General features: G+C 41.7%; 1 protein-coding gene across 2 annotated transcripts in view; it reads right to left on the reverse strand.

Moving 5' to 3' along the window:
* BTBD7 (BTB domain containing 7) overlaps window positions 1-20,942 on the reverse strand; it is a gene marked incomplete at both ends in the record, with an annotated part of 109,627 nt that overhangs the window by 22,899 nt on the left and 65,786 nt on the right. For both annotated transcript variants that reach the window (XM_080707622.1, XM_080707621.1), the window contains 2 exons: window positions 3,249-3,324; window positions 5,189-5,397. In XM_080707622.1, the coding sequence (XP_080563748.1) occupies window positions 3,249-3,324; window positions 5,189-5,397 (285 nt within the window). The remainder of the gene's footprint in view (window positions 1-3,248; window positions 3,325-5,188; window positions 5,398-20,942) is intronic.

The following is a 20,942-nucleotide window of genomic DNA, read 5'->3' on the forward strand; positions in this document are numbered from 1 at the left end:
CTTATTTTATGCCGGGCATGGTGGTGCACGCTTGTAATCCCAGTATTTGTGAGGCTGAAACAGAAGGACTCTGGTTCGCAGACAGCCTCAGCTACTTAGCAAGGCCCTTTACAATTCAGTGAAACTGTTTCAAAAATAAAAAGACTAAAAAATAGGGCTGGAGTTGTGGTTCTGAGGTACAATGCCCCTGGGTTCCATCCCCAGTACCGCAAAAAAAAAAAAGAAAAAGAAAAAAAAAGAAAAATCTTATTTTATGTTTTTGATTTAAAGACATTTTATTTAATATAAATACTATTTGTTCATTAACAGTGATTTCATGGCCAACAGCCCTGTAACTCATGCCAGAAAATAGCTTACTTCATACATCTATTTGTGTGTGTGTGTGTGTGTGTGTGTGTGTGTGTGTTATACTAGGGATTGAACTCAGGGGCATTCTAGCTCTGAGCTATATCTTACCCCTCCCTCCCCTTCTTCCTTCCTTTATTGTGGCACTGGGGATTTAACTCAGAGACAGTCTACCTCAGAGCTATTCCCTAGCCCTATTTTATTTTTATTTAAAACTTGGTCTTGTTAGGTTAATGATAGTCTCACTATTTGCTGAGGGTTGTCCTTGAACCTGTGGTCCTCCTGTCCCAGCCTCCTGGGTACTAGGATTATAGGCATGCCACCAAGCCTGGCTGTACATGCATTTTCTCCATAAGGCACAACACACCCTTCTTTGATTTTTTTTGGTGGTACTGGGGTTCCTGGAAAGCTTTCTACCTCCGGGCCACACTCCCAGACACCTATTTTTTATATTTTTATTTGGAAACAGGGTCTCTTAAGCCAGAGAGTCTGGTTTTGAACCTGCGCACGATCCTCCTGTCTCCACCTCCCAAGCACGGGGATTACAAGCGTGCGCCACCACGCCTGACCCCTTCTTTCACTTAGCAACACTAGACAACCCTTTAGTGCCACGCTTGGGGGCGGTTTTAACAGTGAGCTCACTTAAAAAAGAAATGAAAAGGACTCTCGATTATATAAGGTCTGAGAGAAGGCAGCAAAGTGCCACTCTGTTGGAATTCAGCTTAGAATGTGCTTGTTGGGCAAATCTTTTTTTTTGGTCATTCTATGCCTGCGCTGAATCCTTAAAGTGCTCTGAGTATGGATTTGCGTTATAAATTTTATCACATAAGTTAGAAAAATGCAGTATTTGTAAATGAGAATCATCTGTACATTGACTTGCACATTTTAAACAGATGAACTTGTGTGTGTGTGTGTGTGTGTGTGTGTGTGTGTGTGTGTGTGTGTTACTGGGGGTGGAACCCAGAGGCTTTCTACCTCCGGGCTATACTCCCATACCTACTTTCTATTTTATTTGGAAACAGCGTCTCACTAAGTTGCTGAGAGCTTCACTCAGTAGCTGAGGCTGGCTTCGAACCCGTGCGATCCTCCTGTCTCAGCCACCACGCCCAGCTTAAACAGGTGAACTTTATGGTTATAAATTATACTAGATTATTTCTACATACAGCTACTGGGCCAGCTGTGGTGGCCATGTCTCTAACTTCAACTACTCAGAGGCTGAGTCAGGAGGGTTGCAAGTTTAAGGTCGGCTTGAACTTGAACTTACAACTCAGTGAGACCTTGTCTCAAAAAATAAAAAGGGCTGGAGATGCAGCTCAGTGACAGAATTCCCTTGGGCTTAATCCCTAGTATTGAGAAACAAACACAAAAGCAGCAAACAAAGCAACTGAAAAATGATAGGAAAAGACATCTATTCAAATTTTCTAATTGAAAAATACTGATCTGAGTTCAGCATATAGAAGAACACAATACTGTATGAGGGGAGACAGACAGACGGCTGGGCTAACACATGAAAAAAAAAAAATGAGCCGGGCCTGATGGCAAACGCTTGCAATCCCAGCATTTGGGAGGTTGAGACCTGAGGATCGAAGTTCGCAGACAGCCTCAGCGTGACCCTCCGCAACTCAGTGAGACCCTGTTTCAAAAAAAAAAAAGAAGAAAAAATAGGGCAGGGTGTGTAGCTTGGAGGTTGAGTGCCCCTGGGTTCCATCCCCAGTACTGCAATAAATAAATAAATAAATAAGTAAATAAATAAAAGAGAGAGTACTCCAGAATTCTAAGTTGCCAAAATCAAAGTCCATCCCACTATGTATGATGCTATCCTTGATTCTGCAATAACCCCAGTTGGAAATCATTAAAAAATATTCCCTTTTAGCTGGGCGTGGCGCACGCTTGTAATCCCAGCATTCGGGAGGGCTGACACCAGAGGATCACGGTTCGTGGACAGCCTCAGCTACTTAGTGAGGCCCTCTGCAACTTAGCGAGACCCTCTTTCAAATAAAGAATAAAAAATAGGGCAGGGGGTATAGCTCAGAGGTTAAATGCCTCTGGGTTCCATCTCCAGACTTGCCAAAAAAAAAAAAAAAATTCCCTTTTAGCGTAGTGGCAAACGCTTGTAATTCCTGCACTTGGGAGGTTGAGACAGGAGGGTCGCACAGGTTTGAAGCCAGTCTCCGCTATTTAGTGAGGCTCTCAGCAACTTAGTGAGACCCTGATTCCAAATAAAATATAAAATACGTTTGGGAATATAGCCTGGAGGTAGAAAGCCTCTGGGTTCCACCCCTAGTGCCACCAAAAAAAAAAAAAAAAAAAAAAAAAAAAAAAAAAAAAAATCCCTTTTACATTCTGCAACATTTTAAAATAAGTAACAAACATTTTTTTATATTATTATTACTACTGTTGTTCTTTGGTCCTGGGAATTGAGCCTGAGGCCTGTACATGATAAGCATGCACTCTACCACTGAGCTGGTACCCACAGCCTTTTATATTTCTTTTAATTGAGGAAAATTCATATAACATAAAATTCACCATTTTGAAACTATGCAATCAATGATTTTTAGTCTATTCACATTGTAATGCAACCACCAAACACTAATTCCAGAACATTTTCTTAACAATATACTATGGTGTTACATGAATCACTGCTTGAAATTTTTCATTCAAATAATTCTATGAATCACTAAACATATATTACTAAGCACAAAAGAAACAAAAAGATACCTTTTAAATTTTCAAAATAAAACTTTCAAGTATTTTATTGATTATAAAAATGTCTATTTTCATCAAGCAATAGTGTCTATTTTCAAGACTGATGTGCGGCAGGCATTTCGGTAGGTGTCTGGGACTATAAAACGCCACCCAAGCTTATGCACGCTGATCAACACAACCTAATTTTCTGAACTTACCTCTGTCTGCTATTCTTTTCATCAACTGATGCTCTCCCCATTTAATCAGATATTTAAGGATATCTTGTTCACTTGCCTATAACAAAAAAATATATTTATTTTAGGTGAAATTAGATAAACGGTTAATTCCCTGATGACTTTTCCTAGGACATAATATAAATAGAGTGTGATTTACCATATTTCCCTCTTTCCATCCACTGTTTGAAATCTTACAGTTAAATCTGTGGTCCATCAAGAACAAATATACAAAACTATGCAGTAACCTTAACTCTTAGTGTCAACTAAAGTTTTTATTCTCACTCCCATCTTTTTCCCCCTTATCCTGTTCTCATCTTATTTTAATTTTTATTTTATCTTACTATATGGCTTCTATATAGCTGCCTTAAATTCTTTTCTGGAGCAAGATGGAGATAAACACATTAAAGCAAAAGTAAAGTGATACAGATGTCTACTAAGCTCTGCTGGGATGGGAAAAACAAGCCTTGAGGCAGAATTTGTGAAATGGCATTGTACCTACCCCTCATTTCTTTGTACGTATTTAAAATCTCAAGGCGAATCTAGGCTACTCCCTGTGTCGTTTACCTGTCTATGAAAGAATGCAAAGCTTATAAACTTCACCTCTCATACACATAAAGCATCCAGGCTTATCAGAACAGCGAGAAAAGGCAGACAGATGAACAAAGGTCCTCCACATATCAACCCCAAGTGGGACAACATTTGTAATGCAAACAAAACATGTCAAAAAAGTGTAGATGCTGGGTGAATTATTTAACTCTTCACTGTATTTTCTAATTCAGATGGTAGCATTTTATGTAGGAATTCGCTCAATAGAATTATGTCCTCACAGAATGAAAACTATTGTAGTTTTGGTTTTTTTGAGGTACCAGGGATTGAATCCAGAGGCACTGGACAGTTGAGCTATACCTCCAGCCCTATTTTTAACTCTATATTGAAACAAGAGTCTCACTACGTTGTGGAGGAGCTCACTAAGTAGATGAGGCTGATCACAAATCCACGATCCTCCTGTCTTAGCCTCCCAAGTACTGGGATTACAAAAGTGTGTGTCACCACACCCAGGTATTGTACACTTTTTATTTTTATGCTAAAAATAAAGTTCATAGTCAAGGCAAAAACCAAACCAAACAAATTAAGATGAGAAATACTTTACCTGAAAGTACTTTTTGCAACACTTAACATCTATGAGTTTAAATTAGATTGACATATAAGTCAAAGGCATAAGAATTTACTAGATACTACTTCTGGTTAAAAATGAGGAGTTGAATGCTGGGCGTGGTGGCGCATGCTTGTAATCCCCGTGCTTGGGAGGCGGAGACAGGAGGATCGTGCAGGTTCAAAGCCAGCCTCGATGGCTTAGGAGACCCTGTTTCCAAATAAAAATATAAAATAGGTCTGGGAGTATAGCCCAGAGGTAGAAGGGTTTTCAGGAACCCCAGTACCAAAAAAAAGAAGAAGAAAAAAAAAGAGGAGCTGAAAACAATATACTTTGGCAGAACACACATACTGAGTTTTTATAGTTAGGTGGGCATATGAGAAATTGATCTGTTTAGGCTACTGTCTAAAATCTAAGTGTTTGATATTCTAACAAATGTAAGAAGTTATCACAGCACATCCACATTAATGGAAACAAGAAAAGCACTGTTAGGAGATGCTTCTGACCTTGCCTACTGCCTCAACCTCTCCAGTTCTCCTTGGTTAGGTCCTGGCCTTGCTCACAATGCCTGATCATAGTAGCAGTGTACATGCAGGGCCACTGAGCCCGAAGGCCTGGATTGTACAAATATAAAGAGGGCATTCCTGAGTGGTCAGACCACATCTTCTCTCTCCCTGTACTATCCAACATGAAAGAGTAATATAGTACAGATGGATTTCTTGGTCCACATATGAATGACAATGAATTTGAGAGGTGTATAAATGGTTACCTGTAGATAGTCAGACTGGATAGCAGTAAGCAGATGGTCTTTGCTGAGTTCATAAAAAACATCCGAAGTCATGACCTGGGACAATTCCTCACAGAGGAAATGCAAAGCTTGTCGGTGCACCCACTTAGAACCATATGGATGCGAGCTCCACTTGAGGATGGCAATTAAGGTATCTAATGAGATGCTCTCAGCAATGATATCCTCACAGCCTAAAAGAGAAGGCAAACACTTCTTGAGATTAATCATAAATATTACTTATTGAACATCAGTGTGCTAGGCACTACACTTAAAAAGTAGTAATAGTAAAAAAGAACTCAAGGAGATAAAACCTCATGGAAATCACCAAGACTTGGTGGGATGGGAGAGCAATAGACTATGACATCTATGGGCAATCTGCTGCCCTACAGAAACTGATCTATAGAAAAAGGCAGAGAATTCTCCCTATTGTTAAAGAAAATATACATCTATGTGCATATCCAATAATTTGAGTTAGCAAGGGTAGTGGAAAGCACTGGACCAAGGGGAAAGAAGAGTAGGTAGAAATGATGTAGTTGTGGGAACTGGCCAGAGGAAAGGCAGAGATGACACTTGACTGTCAAAGCATCCACACCCGAGAAGACAGTAGGCTGCCAACTATGAAGATACCCATTCTTTGTATTGTCCTAAAATGTAACACCTTGCGTCCCTAATAATTTAATCCCTCAGGAAACAGACAAAATATCAAAGATTTATGCTCATCTTTGCTTGGTTCTGTCAAAATGAAAAAGAAATAAGTGATATAAAAAAAGGACCAGGATCCTGAAGAAAGCAACTATGGCATTTTAAGAGCTCAAAGGGGGGAAAAAAAAAATCTAAGGATAGTCACAGCTATTGTCCTTAGAAAAGGCCACTCAAATCTAAGATAAAATATAAGTCAAAGTTGAATGACAAAGACTATGGAAGGAAAAAAATCACTAAAGTTGGAGGAAATTCTTCATTAAGTTTGCTATCAAACAACTCTGCTAACATAAAGAGAAGCACTTCACCACCACCACCACCACCACTATGGTCATTCAGTAGACTGCTTTCCAATAAGATCGAAGCTTTAGAAGACATGGCACCCCAACAGGGCATCAATGAACTCCAGATGCTTCCAAAGATTAGGAGTGATTTGTGAGAGCATGGATAGTGAAATGAGAAGGGGCGAATCCCAAGTTCAGGTGACGGAAGACCACGGCAACCAATATGGCATCTATAAAAGTTGTGACTCCCTTCCCTTTTTGATATACTACCACATAAGGAGAAAGAGCATAGGTAATTGTGTAACTTGATTTTCACAAAGCATTTAACAAAATATTTCGTGGTGCTGCTAGTTTGTTAGCACCGCAAGACAGGCACTGCTGTCTCCAGCATTCTTTAGCACCTTTCTGCACATGGCAGGTGCTAAATAAAAACGTGCTGCACACACGAGTGAGATCCTGGCAGGTACGAGGAAGGTGATGAGCAGTGGTGAGCAGAACCATTCGCATGCAGGACCATCTAACTTGGAGGGATAGTGGGGCGTCTCTATCACTGCCAAGTGTATCAAGAAACTGGATGAAGATGCAGAAAGTAAACTTTGAAATTTCCATAGACTTAATACTAGGAAGCAGAGTTAACAATACTCTGCATTGTGGAATCATAACTGACTACAAAGATTGGTCAAAATGCAATGTAACTAAGAAAACTAGAAAGTTCTATACATTCAACTACAGAAAATGAACCTCAGAGTTGATGATAGAGGCTAGCTAGCTTAACTACCACCTTCTTTTAGCTGCATGAATGCAGAATGTGACGCAGCTGGTTTAAAGCTAAAGCAACTTTAGGTTTTTAAAGGTATAAGCACCGAAAACACATCAGAGACTTGTGTTGCAATGCTCTCTCTTGTTGGGCAAGGTGTTCTGGAGAGGTGATGATCAAACTACAGGATTTTCAGAGGAGGGTAAGAGAACAGCAGAGAGCTCGAGACTTGTCACAAGAGAAAAAGATACAAACAAGAGTATTTGGCTATGTAAGAAAAACTAGAGCTGTCTTTAAAGTATGATGAGCTTCCATGAGGCTGACATTTGTTGTTCCAAGGGCAGGTTCTAGGAACCAAATGATGTTAAAAGAAGGGAGATTTGGTTCAAACATAAGAAATTACAATTACTCCTCCCCTAAAAAAAAAAAAAAAAAAATCCCTCTAGAAAAGTAGGAACAGAGCCTGGCTTATCACATTAGGGACAGAGTACAAAGAATCCTTAACATTGTATAGGAACTAAGGTGGGAAGGCATCCAAGCTGCTTCCACTGCAAGATAAAATCATTTTGAGAAAAATGGCAACAGGGCAAACATAAGATTCAGGAACAGAGATCACAATGAGATCTGCATAGAAATGACGCCCAAGGGAATGAGTATGTGTTGATGAGACGTGGGAAATATGGAAGGGTTCTGAACAGTATTCACAATTTTAGGTGAGCCTCAAATATCAAGCTAGGAGGACAGACTTCCTGCAGCTGCCAGTGCAGACTTCTGTCAGGCTGCTGTTTAAAACAGCCACTGGAGTAGAAGTCAGAAAGGCGAATCAATCCGACAGGAAAGGCAATCTTACAGATATGTCTGAGAATGCAGCAGGGGGGATTAGAGAAAAGGCTGTGGGGCTGGGGATGTAGCTTGGTGGTAGATCTCTTGCCTAGCACACATGAGACCCGAGACTAGGGATTCTCAGCACTGCAAAAACAAACAAACAAACAAACAACCAGATAGGATGTCACAGTCCTACTAAACAAGAATATTGGCAGACATTAAAAAAAAAAAAAGAATTAGAGCCGGGCGCAGCACTCAGGAGTCTGAGACAGGAGGATCACAGGTTCTCAGCCAGCCTCAGCTCGTTAGTGAGGCCCTCTGTAACTTATTGAGACCTGTTTCAAAAATAAAGAATAAAAAATAGGGCTAGGGGTATAGCTCAGAGCAAGATGCCTCTGGGTTCAATCCTCAGTACTGCACAAAAAAAAAAAAGAAAAAAAGAATTAAAGACAACATGATCATTATTTGAACTTCTGAAGTTATAGAAAAGCAGGAAGCAGGATATAGTAGGGAAAAAAATGGGCTTTGTAATTAGACCAACTGGATTTGAAATTCTAGCTCTGCTATTTGGTAGCAAAGTCCTCTTGGGCAAATCTCTTATTTTGTTTGATATATATATATATGCATGTGTGTATATATATTTCTTGAAACAGTGTCTAAATTGCTGAGGCTGACCTTGAACCTACAATCTCAGCCTCCCAAGGACTGGTATGCACTACCATGCCCAGTTCTCTTGATCTTTTTGAGTTTAACATTTTCTCACTTAGAGACTGTGAGTATAATCTTTTAGCTCACAGGATGCAAATGAGCGGCACCTGCTGCTAATCACGCTTTGAGACACTGGAGAACTTCAGCGCTGAGTGCTGCTGCTGATACACAGCTCTTTTTCCTGCCCGACCTCCTGGTGATGCCACCCAGCTCCAGTCTTCGCTCCCATTCTTCCTAGACTTGTCAGGCTGTGCTCAACACAGAGCACAACTGACGCCCAGAGCCACTGTACTTCCACAGGGAAGTTCCATGTGGATATTCCACAGACGGCTCAAGTGTAAAAGGCAATTCATTTCCTTTGGAAAATTTATCCCTCCTCCCTGTCTTAACCCATTTTAAAGAAGGACATCATATCTACTTGGCCATCATAGTCAGAGATCTGCATACTATTACTGATTTCTTCTTTGGAGTCTATATCCAATGTTTCACTAAATGTTGTTCATTATGCTTTTAAATCCATCCCCTCCACAGAATCCCCATTGCTGTTTCAGAGTTTCATATTTTCTCCCTGTACCATTGAAATAACCTTAAAATTTCCCTTCAGTTTCCTCCTTCTAATCTGTTCTCTATACCCGTTGCCAGAATGACATTTTAAAATATAAATTATAGCCGGGCATGGTGGTTTAGGAGACTCTGTTTCCAAATTTAAAAAAATGTAAAAATAGGTCTGGGAGTGTAGCCCGGAGGTAGAAGGGCTTCCAGGAACCACAGTACCACAAAAAAAAAAAAAAAAAAAAAAAAAAAATATATATATATATATATATATATATATATATATATATATATATATATATAATAAGCTGGGCATGGTGGCACATGCCTCTAATTCCAGTAGTAGGCTTGGCAGGCTGAGACAGGAGGATCGCAGGTTCAAGGACAGTCTTAGTATGTAGTGAGACTCTCATCAACCTAGTAAGACCCTTTCCCAAACTTATTTTCAAAAAATAAGATAAGGCTAGGGATGCCCTCAGAGTAGAATGCCTCTGGGTTCAATCCTGCGTGTGCGTGTGCATGTGTGTTTCTCTCTTCTCTCTCTCTCTCTCACACACACACACACACACACACGCGCGCGCGCGTGCACACACCACAAAAAATACATGCCTCTGTAACAAAATTATTTGACAGTTGCAAATTACTTCAAAATACTCCCAAACTATGTATCTCCTGATGATCTGGCCCCTCCCAGTGTTCTGTAGTCCCACCCCTCGTAAAAAGTATATTTTTAAGAGGTTTACCTTATATTGTCAAAATCAATATTCTCATGTTATGGTAAACAATTTCAACTGGTGATAATATGCCTTTTGTTAAGGTAAAAATACCGGACTGAAAATGCACATACAGCAGCAAGGCAAAAAGGAGGCTGGCAGGGCAAGCGAGATGTCAGGGGTTTTACATAGTGCCACTCTCTTGGTACATTTTGCATCAATCTTACAGGTCCAAAAACATTAGCACACTGAATGATGGCCAGATTTTCATTTTGTTGTTGTTGTTCTGGTATTGGGGGCCTCACACATGCTAGGTAAGTGATCTACCACTGAGCGCACTCCCAGCCCAAAGATGTCAGATTCTTGTGACAGAGTGATACCACAAAGTCCCTCAAGAGTGCTCGTTCTCGTAGGTAAGAATAACTACATGCAAGTGCAGGTATTCATTTCTAGTGAGCAGAATGTCATATATTCTCTCTCAACAATTCTCAAACTACCTTAGGTCAAGAAATGAAATTTCCAATCTGTCATGGGCCAATACTTTAAATAAAATTCAGCAAAAATGCTACTTAAATACTGCGGCAATGTCAAAATCCCTAGAAGTTTCTGTATGGTCACTCAATCTTGTGCTTATCTGACTGTGGACACACTGAAGAGGACGACACTGTTGAGAGTCCCTTCCTCTCGCAGAGCTGGGCTTGCCCTCTTGCCTTCTGCCACATGAAGAACACTGTGACTAGCTTGTTGGTCCCAAGGGGAAAAGGAGTAGCCCCAGCTGCCGCAAACGGATGCACAGCTGCCCCAGATACTGATGAGAATACGTCTTCATTGTTAATATGCCAACAAGGTTCTCAGGTAGTCTGTTATAGCAGTGGAGAGCTAAATAAACCATAAACTTTCTGGATGAACTCAAAAGCTTTTATTAACAATTTTCTTATAACAAAAATGCTATCTGTTCCTGAGGGATTTAATGGATAAAAGGCATCAATGCATTCTGCTCAGGCAGCAGATTCTCAACCACGCTGTCATGAGGCTGGCTCAGAGTGTGAAGTCAACTTTTAAAATAAACTTTTGCTTGTGATAACCACACTTCACAGATCCATTTCCTACTTGTTTAATCCTTTCTTCTATTTCATGAGAATATTTTCTTTCCACTCCTCAATGTTGACCAAAGTGCCTCTTAAAAAATTTGAGCTACAAGCTGGGCACGGAGGTGCAAGCTTGGAATCCCAGCATTTGGGAGGCTGAGACAGGAGGACTGGGGTTTGCAGACAGCCTCAGCTACTCAGTGAGGCCCTTTGCAACTCAGTGAGACCCTGTTTCAAAATAAATCAATATGAATGATCAAGGGTGAGATACAAAGAAGTAAAACCAATTTAAAATTTATTAACACAAATGATTGTTAACTGCTGTTTATTAAATAGAATCCCTTTCTGTTTTTTATCATCACAGTTGTCTTTCTGCTCTGGTAACTAAAATAAGGTTTAACGTTGACGCCTCTCCGAGCACAATCAGGAGCTGTCTTTATTCCCCCCCACGCTCGCCATTACTCCTAGGTGTGCCTTCCAGCTCATCTAACCAACACCAGTGGGAAACCTTACATTGTCTCACGTCCATTAGGAAATACAGACGTAGCTTCCAGATTCAGAGTTTCTTACTAGGGTGGGTGAGGAGAGGATGAAGAAAGAGGCAAGAAGGAAGGAAGGAAAGAGCTGCAGAGGAAGATTTCAGCTCATCACGCAACCCTAGCTCCTCGAGTTTAGACAGGGCTAGGCACAGAGTTGGCGTGGTAACTCTTTAATGGCACCAGAATTATGAATATGGTTGAAAGCATACTCAGGTCAAAGAAAGCTGTTTCAGTTCTCTCCTGCTAACCTGTACAGTGACTGATTCTGAACCCCAAGGACTGTGGAGCAGGACAAGGCGAGGGGTGGGGGGAGCAGGAGAAAGAGATGGCTTTGGAATTCAGGCAGCTGTACCACTAGCTTTCCACTCTCCCACCAGCTTGTGCTGGAGAGAAACACACCTGCCTCATACGTAGGCTGAAATGTTCCATTAGCATTCTGAGGAGTATGGGGAATACTGGGCAGTCAATGTGTTTATACACTACCCTCTCTCTAAGTTAAGAGTCTTTCTCTACCCTAGAATCTCCAGGTTCGAGTCAATTTCCACTAACATCACCTTTGTTCAAATCTTCAGCACCTCACATATCAATTTTCAAAAAGGTCCCTACTTTCCCCCCCTCTCCCTCCAGTATTCCAATCCACGCGTCCCTACTTTCCCCCCCTCTCCCTCCAGTATTCCAATCCATGCGGAACAGTGCTGACAGTTTTAAATGCTCCAAATGTCACTATCATTGCTTCATCCCTACCTACCTATTTTAAAAAGGCAACCAAGAATTCCAGATTCAAGGCAGAAAATCAGGATCAGATATACTGGCTAGAAGACAAGCCAACCTATACACCAGTGTTTGAAATTGTCAGTCCTTGCACTCAGGAACTTCTGAGGGTTGGGTGGATAAATGTTCTTTATTTTTAAAATTTTCATTCTTTTTTTTTTTAAGTTTTTATTGGTGCATTGTAGTCACACGTCTTAATGAGATACAAGATGGTGGAGGCAGACATGCACACAGCACCCCATTAGCCCTTCCCCAATTCCCGCCCATTCCTCCTCCCCCTTCTCATGTTTGGCTTAGTGATTGACTGAAATGCTCCTTTTTATTCCTTCTCCAGAGGACAATTCTGAAGAAAAGTCTAAACTGAGGCCCGCTGCCATACTGCTCTTCCGCTGTGCCGACCCACCCCCCTCTTCTCAGGAATACTTATCAACTGAACCCTGCAAAGCAAGCTCATCTGCAATGAAAGCCTCCACGTTTGGGTGGTGCATGCGGCAGAAGTCGTGGGGAATGGGAGGAGATGCCCAGACCCAGAGAGCTAGCAACAGAATGGCTCTAGAAAACCAGGTTCTTGAGTAAGATTCCAGAGCTAGATCCCCTTACTTGTAAGCGGGGCGGTGATCACCCTGCGTGCAGCAGCATGAGAACAGGAGGATTTTTCACCAGAGCGGGTTAACATTAGGTGTAAGTGTGAGATGAAGAATTAGCTCTGCAGTCGGGGTGGCACTTGAATAGATGGCAACATTAGTGAAGCACAAGTCCCCGATACTGGCTGGCTTTAGTTAACAGCTTTAGAAGCCACGTAAAAAAGAAAAACTATTGGCTCAGTTTAGCTAACTCTCGGATCTAGGCTTTCTTCAAAATCCGAAGACTTTTAGGTCACTGTTTAGAGACCCTATTTCCTGCAGCTGCCCGGACAGGACAGATTACCACAACTCAAGATGAAGATTTAATTTGAAGGATATCAGAGCTACAAAGAAGATTTGAACAAAAGCCTCAATAAGTCTTCTATGATAAAATCTGGATCCTCATAGAAGCACGTGAACACAGAAACCTGAAATGGGGATATGTAGGTGGACAAGCTGAGAATGTTAAACCCCAACATTCACCTGAATTTTCTGGGCTAGGAGATGAAGCTTCCTCAGTTCTTTACTGTAGACTAGGAGCCTGCCCTTGTCTGGAGACACTGCAGGTGCCTGGCAAGGTGATTCCTTTCCTCTTCAAGATCTGCCCCTGCCTCATTCCACTTCCTCCAAACCAATAACTGGGATCATGTTCAAAGCACAGTTGGAATGGGAACATATAATTCCTGTTCTAGAAAGAGTGGAGGTACTCAAAGAATTCCAAGACCCTATGTGTCTTGGCAGGGATGCTTGTGGGGATGGATGTTGTATGTGTTGGAGCAGGAAGGAGCCCATTCAGAACCTGCAGGACTCACTGAGGCATTTTCTGGCGTTTCTTTGGTGTTAACAAAGACTTGGCAATAGTAACAACTATGGGTAAAGAAACTGAGAGCTTAGATAGCTCTGATACAGAGGTCTGGGTCATTCTACCTGGTAGGTTGCCCTGACTTGCAGAGGTGAACCAAAAAATCTAGGTGGCCAAAAGAAGAGGAGTTGTGCTGATTTGTGGTGTTTCAATTTGCCTAAGTTTGAACTACTCATAATCTCCATCCCTGTGTGGTTTCAAGTTAGCGTTGGCTATAAGAGAAACGTGCGAGACTTGGAAGGCATGAGCGAGGCAGCAGTCATCACTCTCAGTCACTACAGCTAGGTGTGGTGACAGGTGGGTACTGAAGTGTCAACGGAGACAGGCTTGTCCTTGCTTCTTCTGTTCTGCACCCAGTTCTTCCTCCCAAGTGCACCCCTGCTGACCAAGGACGGCCCCTGCCCGATGCACGGCTGCAGAGCCATGGATCAACAGCTGGTCTCCCCAGTCCTCTTTGTAGTCCTTGTTAAGGGGCTGATGTGCTGAGCTTCTCAGGTTTACAACTCATCTGGATGCTAGCATTCTCCCTTTCTGACCTTCACTTCCTCAGCTTCTCCTGCAACTGTGTAAGGTTTAATTCTGATAAATAATTCCCTTATTCCCTGTGTCAGACAGAACTGCTCAGCTTCCTGGATGAACTCTGACGTTCATTCAGTTACGATGGGATTCTGAGTTAGAGCTTCCAGCCAGCCACAGCAGCATCTTTCATGGCCACCCTGAAGACTGATGAATTGGACTTAACAAAGCACACAGACTGATCTAAGAGATGCAATTAATTAAGCCCATCTCTCATCCTCTCTGCTTTTCACAGTTTCAAAGGTGTATCCTGGCAGACTATGCCTCAGCTGTATTTCATGTCTCCTGCTTTTCGGTGGAAATTCTGACACCTTGGAGTAGGCTCCTCTAGGAATCTGCTAGGCACCTGTACATATGTGAACCATGAGAGGAGGGAGTGAACACTCCCATGAGAAATATGTTTGTAACGGGAGGATGAAGGCTGGTAGATACAAGTTTCCTTTCTTCCTTCACGTAGACAATTCCGATGTGTATTCCACGTGGCTTATCAGAGGGTTCCAGTAGGATTAAGCCCAGTTGTCCACAGTGGTAATTAGCTCTAAACATACAACTATATTAGTTCTCTCATTCCACTTCACTCTCCCATTCACTCTCCATTTCAGTCTCCCATTCCTATTCTCTGAAAACACTTCCCCAAATAAACTACATACATATATTCAAGTCCTTAGCTGAGGACTTTCTGGAGGAAACCCAGGCTAAGATAAAGCAGATACAAAGATCTTCAGTCCTGACACTGAACTAAAAGAAATAGTTGGGAGCCGGGCATGGTGGTGCACGCTTGTAACCCCAGCATTTGGGAAGCTGAGACAGGAGGGTCGCGTTTTGTGGCCAGCCTCAGACACTTAGTGAAATCCTGTTTCAAAATAAAGAATAAAAAATAGGACCGGACGTGGTGGCGCACACTTGTAATCCCAGCATTCGGAGGCTGAGACTTGAGGATCACGGTTCGTGGATAGCCTCAGCTACTTAGTGAGGCCCTCTGCAACTCAGTGAGACCTGGTTTCAAAATAAAGAATAAAAAATAGGACAGGGAGTGTAGCTCGGAGGTCGAATGCTCCTGGGTTCCATCCCCAGAACCGCAAAAAATAGGGCTGGGGGTATATCTCAGAGGTAGAATGCACCTGGGTTCCATCCTCAGCACTGAAAAAAAAAAAGAAGTTGTTTTTAATTGCCACTCTGGATTTTGTTCAAACTAATGGGCCATTCAGTACTGGGTTTCTGTGGGCCAGGAGCCTGGGCATGGGAAGAATCTGCCTGGGAGTCTGTCCAGGTTGTTGGCAGATTCTCTTCTTGTGGCTCTATGACTACAGCTTTTGCTACTGGCGGGGACCATGCTCAGTTTTCACCACATGGTTTTCTCATCAGGACACTGCACTACACAGCAGCTTACTTCTTCAAAGCCAGCAAGGGGAGAAGTTTCTAGCATAAGTCTGCTATCAAGACATGAGTTCTATAAGACAACGCAATCATAGGAATGACAACCCATCATCTATGCCTTTGATTATAGGTTATATTCACACTAAGGGAGAGATTACAAAAGAATGTGACTACTAGGAAAAGGCACTACTAGTAGCCACTCTAGTAAGTTTATAACCACCTAAGCAATGCACTGTTAGACAGACTGGACAAGCCTCATTACTTACTCTGCCTGTAGCACTCCCATTTCTTTTCTTTATTTCAGCTGTTTATTTTTTCCGTTTTGAATTTAAAAAATTCAGGCCGGGCATGGTGGCGCATGCTTGTAATCCCAGCATTCAGGAGGTGGAAACAGAAGGATCACGGTTTGCAGACAGCCTCAGCTACTTAGCGAGGCCCTTCACAATTCAGTGAGACCCTGTTTCAAAAAATATAAAGACTAAAAAAATAGGACCGAGGCTGTAGTTCAGAAGGAGAATGCCCTTGAACTCAGTACAGGAAAAAAAAAAAAAAAAATCAGCCAGGTGTGGTGGCATATGCTTGTAGTCCCAGCATTTGGGAGGCTGAGACAGGAGGATCATGGTTTGTGGACAGCCTCAGCTATTTAGTGAGGCCCTTTGCAACTGAGTGAGACCCTGCTTCAAAATAAAGAATAAAAAATAGGGCTGGGGGTATAGCTTGGAGGCAGAATGCCTCTGGATTCCATCCCCAGTACTGCAAAATCAATCAATCAATCAACCAACCAATCAATCACCGCCACTGCCAGGATATGGAAGCTGCCAGGAGTTCCTTCCCTTGGTGCCCAGTAAAATCAATCACTGCCCATAAAACTCAAGCAAATATTGGAAAGGAAATGAGAGGGTTCTCTACCCTGAGAACATTACTCTCTTTATGGGAAGAAGACAATAACTGAGACTCATGCTGTGTATGTGTGTGTGAAATGTGTACTGAGTGCTTGTATTCTCTATTTCTATAGCTTTTGCCAAGCTATGTGCAAGAGAAAAGTAGACAGGGAAAGAAGCTGAAAACTTCTAGGATACAACTTTGATAACTTAGTAAAGAAAGAGGCTAAAACACAGACAGCTGATAAAAGACTTAAGATTTCTCTACAGGCCACACTGACACAGTATAAGTACCCTTAATATACTTAACTGAATACAGAATGCTATTTCTTTATGCTTACTTTGTCCACCATTGTGCTCTAACACGGCATTTTTAATGTCTATAGGTGAGTGTTCTGGGGTGAGAACGGCATAATGAAAGCAGAAAGCATTCACGAGGATGCCAGTTCTCTGGACACAAGACACCACAGTATGTCACATTGCAGGGGCTCACACTCGGACTTCTGGATGCATGAACTCCCCAAACCTGACCATGTTCTTATACACAGGTATCTTCTGGATGAGATGTGGGACATACCACTAGACTTGGATTGAGAGGGAACCAACTGAAATTCTTTTTAGCTCTGTGAAGTTTTTGCCTGTTTGCTCATCTGAAAAATGTGGAAAATATTGTATACCACATAGAGTTATCTTGAGGATTAAGTAATATACACATGACATTTATTATGCTGTTAAACTTAAGGAAAATGTTGAATGAATGACAGCTATCACCATAACTGGGCTTCCTTGTAAGGGTTCCCATCACCCTGGTGTATCCTAATTCAAAAGCTAGCACAGGATTTGAGGGCGCAAGAGGTAGGAAGTGAGACTACAGAGTGGAGTGTGTCAAAGATAAGAGGAAATGAAATAATAACAACTTAAGTGTAATATGCTTTCCTGTCACATATTTATCAAAATGTTAAATAAAAATAAAAACAACTACAACTTACTTTGTGCAAAGCTCAGGAGAGTTATACCTCTTTATCTAAAAACAAAAGATGGCCATTTACCTTGAGCATCAAGGTAACAAGTGTATAGTGTTCACTATTCTTAAACCATTATCACCTATTAACAAACAGAAAATTGGTATTATTTCTGCTATATATATATATTTTTTTAAAAAAGCTTGTAGCTGGGTGTGGTGGTGCACGATTGTAATACCAGTGCTTGGGAGGCTGAGACATGAGGATTGCACAGGTTTGAAGCCAGCCTCAGCTACTTAGTGAGGCTCTCAGCAACTTAGTGAGATCCTGTTTCCAAATAAAATATAAAATAGGTCTGGGAGTATAGCCCGGAGGTAGAAAGCCCCTGGGCTCCATCCCCAGTTACCACCCCCCCCCACAAGCTTGCCTTATTGGTATATTCCTGTGATCCCAGTATATGGGAGGCTGAGGCAAGAGAATTCTAAATTTGAGGCTAGCCTGGGTGACTTAGCAAGATGCAGCAAAACAGGCTAGGGGTATAAATCAGTGGTAGTTCAATCCCCAGTACTGCTAAAAAATATAAAGGGGAAAAATCCACAAACTGCCCAAGCTGGCCTCACATTTGTAATCCTGCCACACCAGTGTACAGAGCATCTGGGATTATAGGCACACACCACATATAGCAGGATGAAGCCTCACTGTCTAGCATGATAAAGTTTCTGTGTATCACACAGTCCTGTTTGCCTCAATTTCATTTCTTGCCATACCTCTTATCTTTGCAACCCCAAACTTCCCCAACCAAGAGGGCCTTACCTCCATCACTTCTCTAGACCTTTGTACCTGCTGTCCTTCTGCTCGACATGCCCCCTCAACTCCACTCTACTTAACTCCTGCTCCTTCAAGCCTGCTTCTCTGGAAGGTTTTAGACTCTCCCACCCCATCTCTACACTCGGGTCTGGATCTCTTCCTCCCACGTCTTCCCCAGCACCCAGTGCTTTGTTCCATTATGGCGCTTGTGGCTGTGACCCTCTCAGGGCCTGGCACATTAAAAAAAAAGTGCTTCCAAGGCCGGGCGTGGTGGCGCACGCTTGTAATCCCTGCGCTTGGGAGGATCACGCACTCGCTGGCTTAAGAGACCCTGTTTCTAAATAAAAATATAAAATAGGTCTGGGAGTGTAGCCCGGAGGTAGAAGGGTTTCCAGGAACCCCAGTACCACACACACAAAAAAAGGTGCTTTCTAAATTAATATAGGATAATAAATGCTAATTTTATACCAAGAAACCTATTTGAATTGACAGGCTATATTTTTCCCACCTTCCACGATGTTCCTTTTTTTTATCTTTATTTACTCGAAAAGCCATGCTGCGGCTCTCCTCTCACAGACCTATTATGATGATGAGATTTACAACACTGGATCATGTACTCTTTTTCTGGTGCTGGGAACTGAACCCAGGGCCTCACACATGCTAGGCATGCACTCTCTTCCTCTGAGCTATAACCCACCTCTATCTAATTCTACTTAATCAAATTCTTCTAATTTTAACACAAAATGTAGCTTAGGAGTACTGTTTACACCGCTGAAGGCTTTAGATACTTAATATTTTGTTTATACTTAGAAATAAAAACTAATAGGCCGGGCGTGGTGGCGCACGCTTGTAATCCCAGCATTCAGGAGGCTGAGACCTGGAGGATCGCGGTCCGCGGACAGCCTCAGCTACTTAGTGAGGCCCTCTGCAACTCAGTGAGACCCGATTTCAAAATAAAAAATAAAAAATAGGGCAGGGGGTGTAGCTCGGAGGTAGAATGCCCCTGGGTTCCATCCCTAGACCCAAAACAAACCTAATATAAAATGAGATATAAGAACTACTTATTCATTTATTTTTGTGGTACTGGGAATTTAACCTAGGGATGCTCTACCTATGAGCAATACCTCTAGCTCTATTTCATATTTATTTTAAAATAGTCTTGCTACGTTGCCTTGAACCTGCAAACCTGTCTTGGCCTCCCCAAACACTGGGATTACAGGCTTGCACTACTGTGCCTGGCTAAAAATAACTATTTAATGATAGTTTATCTTAGGGAAATTTATATTTTTCTCCTAAATGAATGTAAGTTTAGATGTCAATAGACTTAGAAAAACAATGTAATGTCCATTACAGCGCTTTTTAGGGAATCATAGTTTCAAATATCAGCATAGTTCTTTGATGTAAATTTCAAATCCAATATTAAAACCAATTCATGCTGGGTGTGGTGGCTCATGCTTGTAATCTCAGTACTTGGGAGGCTGAGACAGGAAGATCATAGGTTGGTAGCTAGCTTCAGCTATTAGTGAGACCCTCTGCAACTTAGCGCAATCTTGTTTCAAAATAAAGAATAAAAATGGGGTTGGAGGCTGGGTGTGGTAGTGCACGCTTGTAATCACAGCATTTGGGAGGCTGAAACAGAAGGATCGTGGTTCGTGGACAGCCTCAGCTACTTAGTGAGGTCCTCTGCAACTTAGTGAGACCCTGTTTCAAAATAAAAAATAAAACAGTAGGGTTCGGGGTTGTATCTCAGAGGTAAAATGCCCCTGGGTTCCATTTCTAGTACTGCGCGCGCGCGCACACACACACAGACACACACACACACACACACACACACGCAAAAAAAAAAAAAAAAAAAAAAAAAAAAGGAGCTAGGGGTGTAGTTCAGTGTAGAATGCCCCTGGTTTCAATTCCCAGTTCTGCAAAAATAAAACAAAACCAAATCACTTTGGAAAAAGTATAATTCTATTAAGACTAAAGAAAAATATGTTTAAAAACAGACATTTATGTATATAAATATATTTTTGGCTTTCTATTGGCATTTTCAGATGTGTGGACATTTATCTTCAAACACTGACATGTAAAACACTTATCCGAAGTTTTATAAACACGTCAACGCCAAGTCTGAAGCATATGTTTTAGCACACAGAACCACAATAGAGCTCATGGTCATTTGGTGGACCTTGAATACACTTAGTGAGGCTAGCCCGCATCAATTTATAATAGAGACTGATATTCCTTTTCACTGAAATGTGTGAAATATGTGAAACCATGTGGTTTCTGGACAGTTTATAATTACCAAATGTTTTATCAGTTCTATGAATACACTTTAAGATTTAGTCCTTGGAAGACATTTATAAAAAGATGCTTTTTATTAACTAGTTATCACTGGGGAAGGAGTCTATAAGGGTTCTTAAACACTTTTTGTTTATTTGTATTAAGTGAATCTACTAGTTCATTTATTATACATATATATTTATGTATGTATGTATTTTTATATTTTTATTTGGAAACAGGATCTTTTAAGCCAGCGCAGCTGGCTTTGAATCTACATGATCCTCCTGTCTCTGCCTCCCAAGCGTGGGGATTACAAGCGTGCGCCACCACGCCTGGCTATTACCTGTATTTTAGAAAGTAACTTAAAAATAAACTCTAGCCAGGCGTGGTGGCGCACGCTTGTAATCCCCACGCTTGGGAGGCAGAGACAGGAAGATC

The sequence above is a fragment of the Muscardinus avellanarius genome (genome assembly GCF_963383645.1).
Source record: "Muscardinus avellanarius genome assembly, chromosome: 12".
Taxonomy (NCBI): Eukaryota; Metazoa; Chordata; class Mammalia; order Rodentia; family Gliridae; genus Muscardinus; species Muscardinus avellanarius.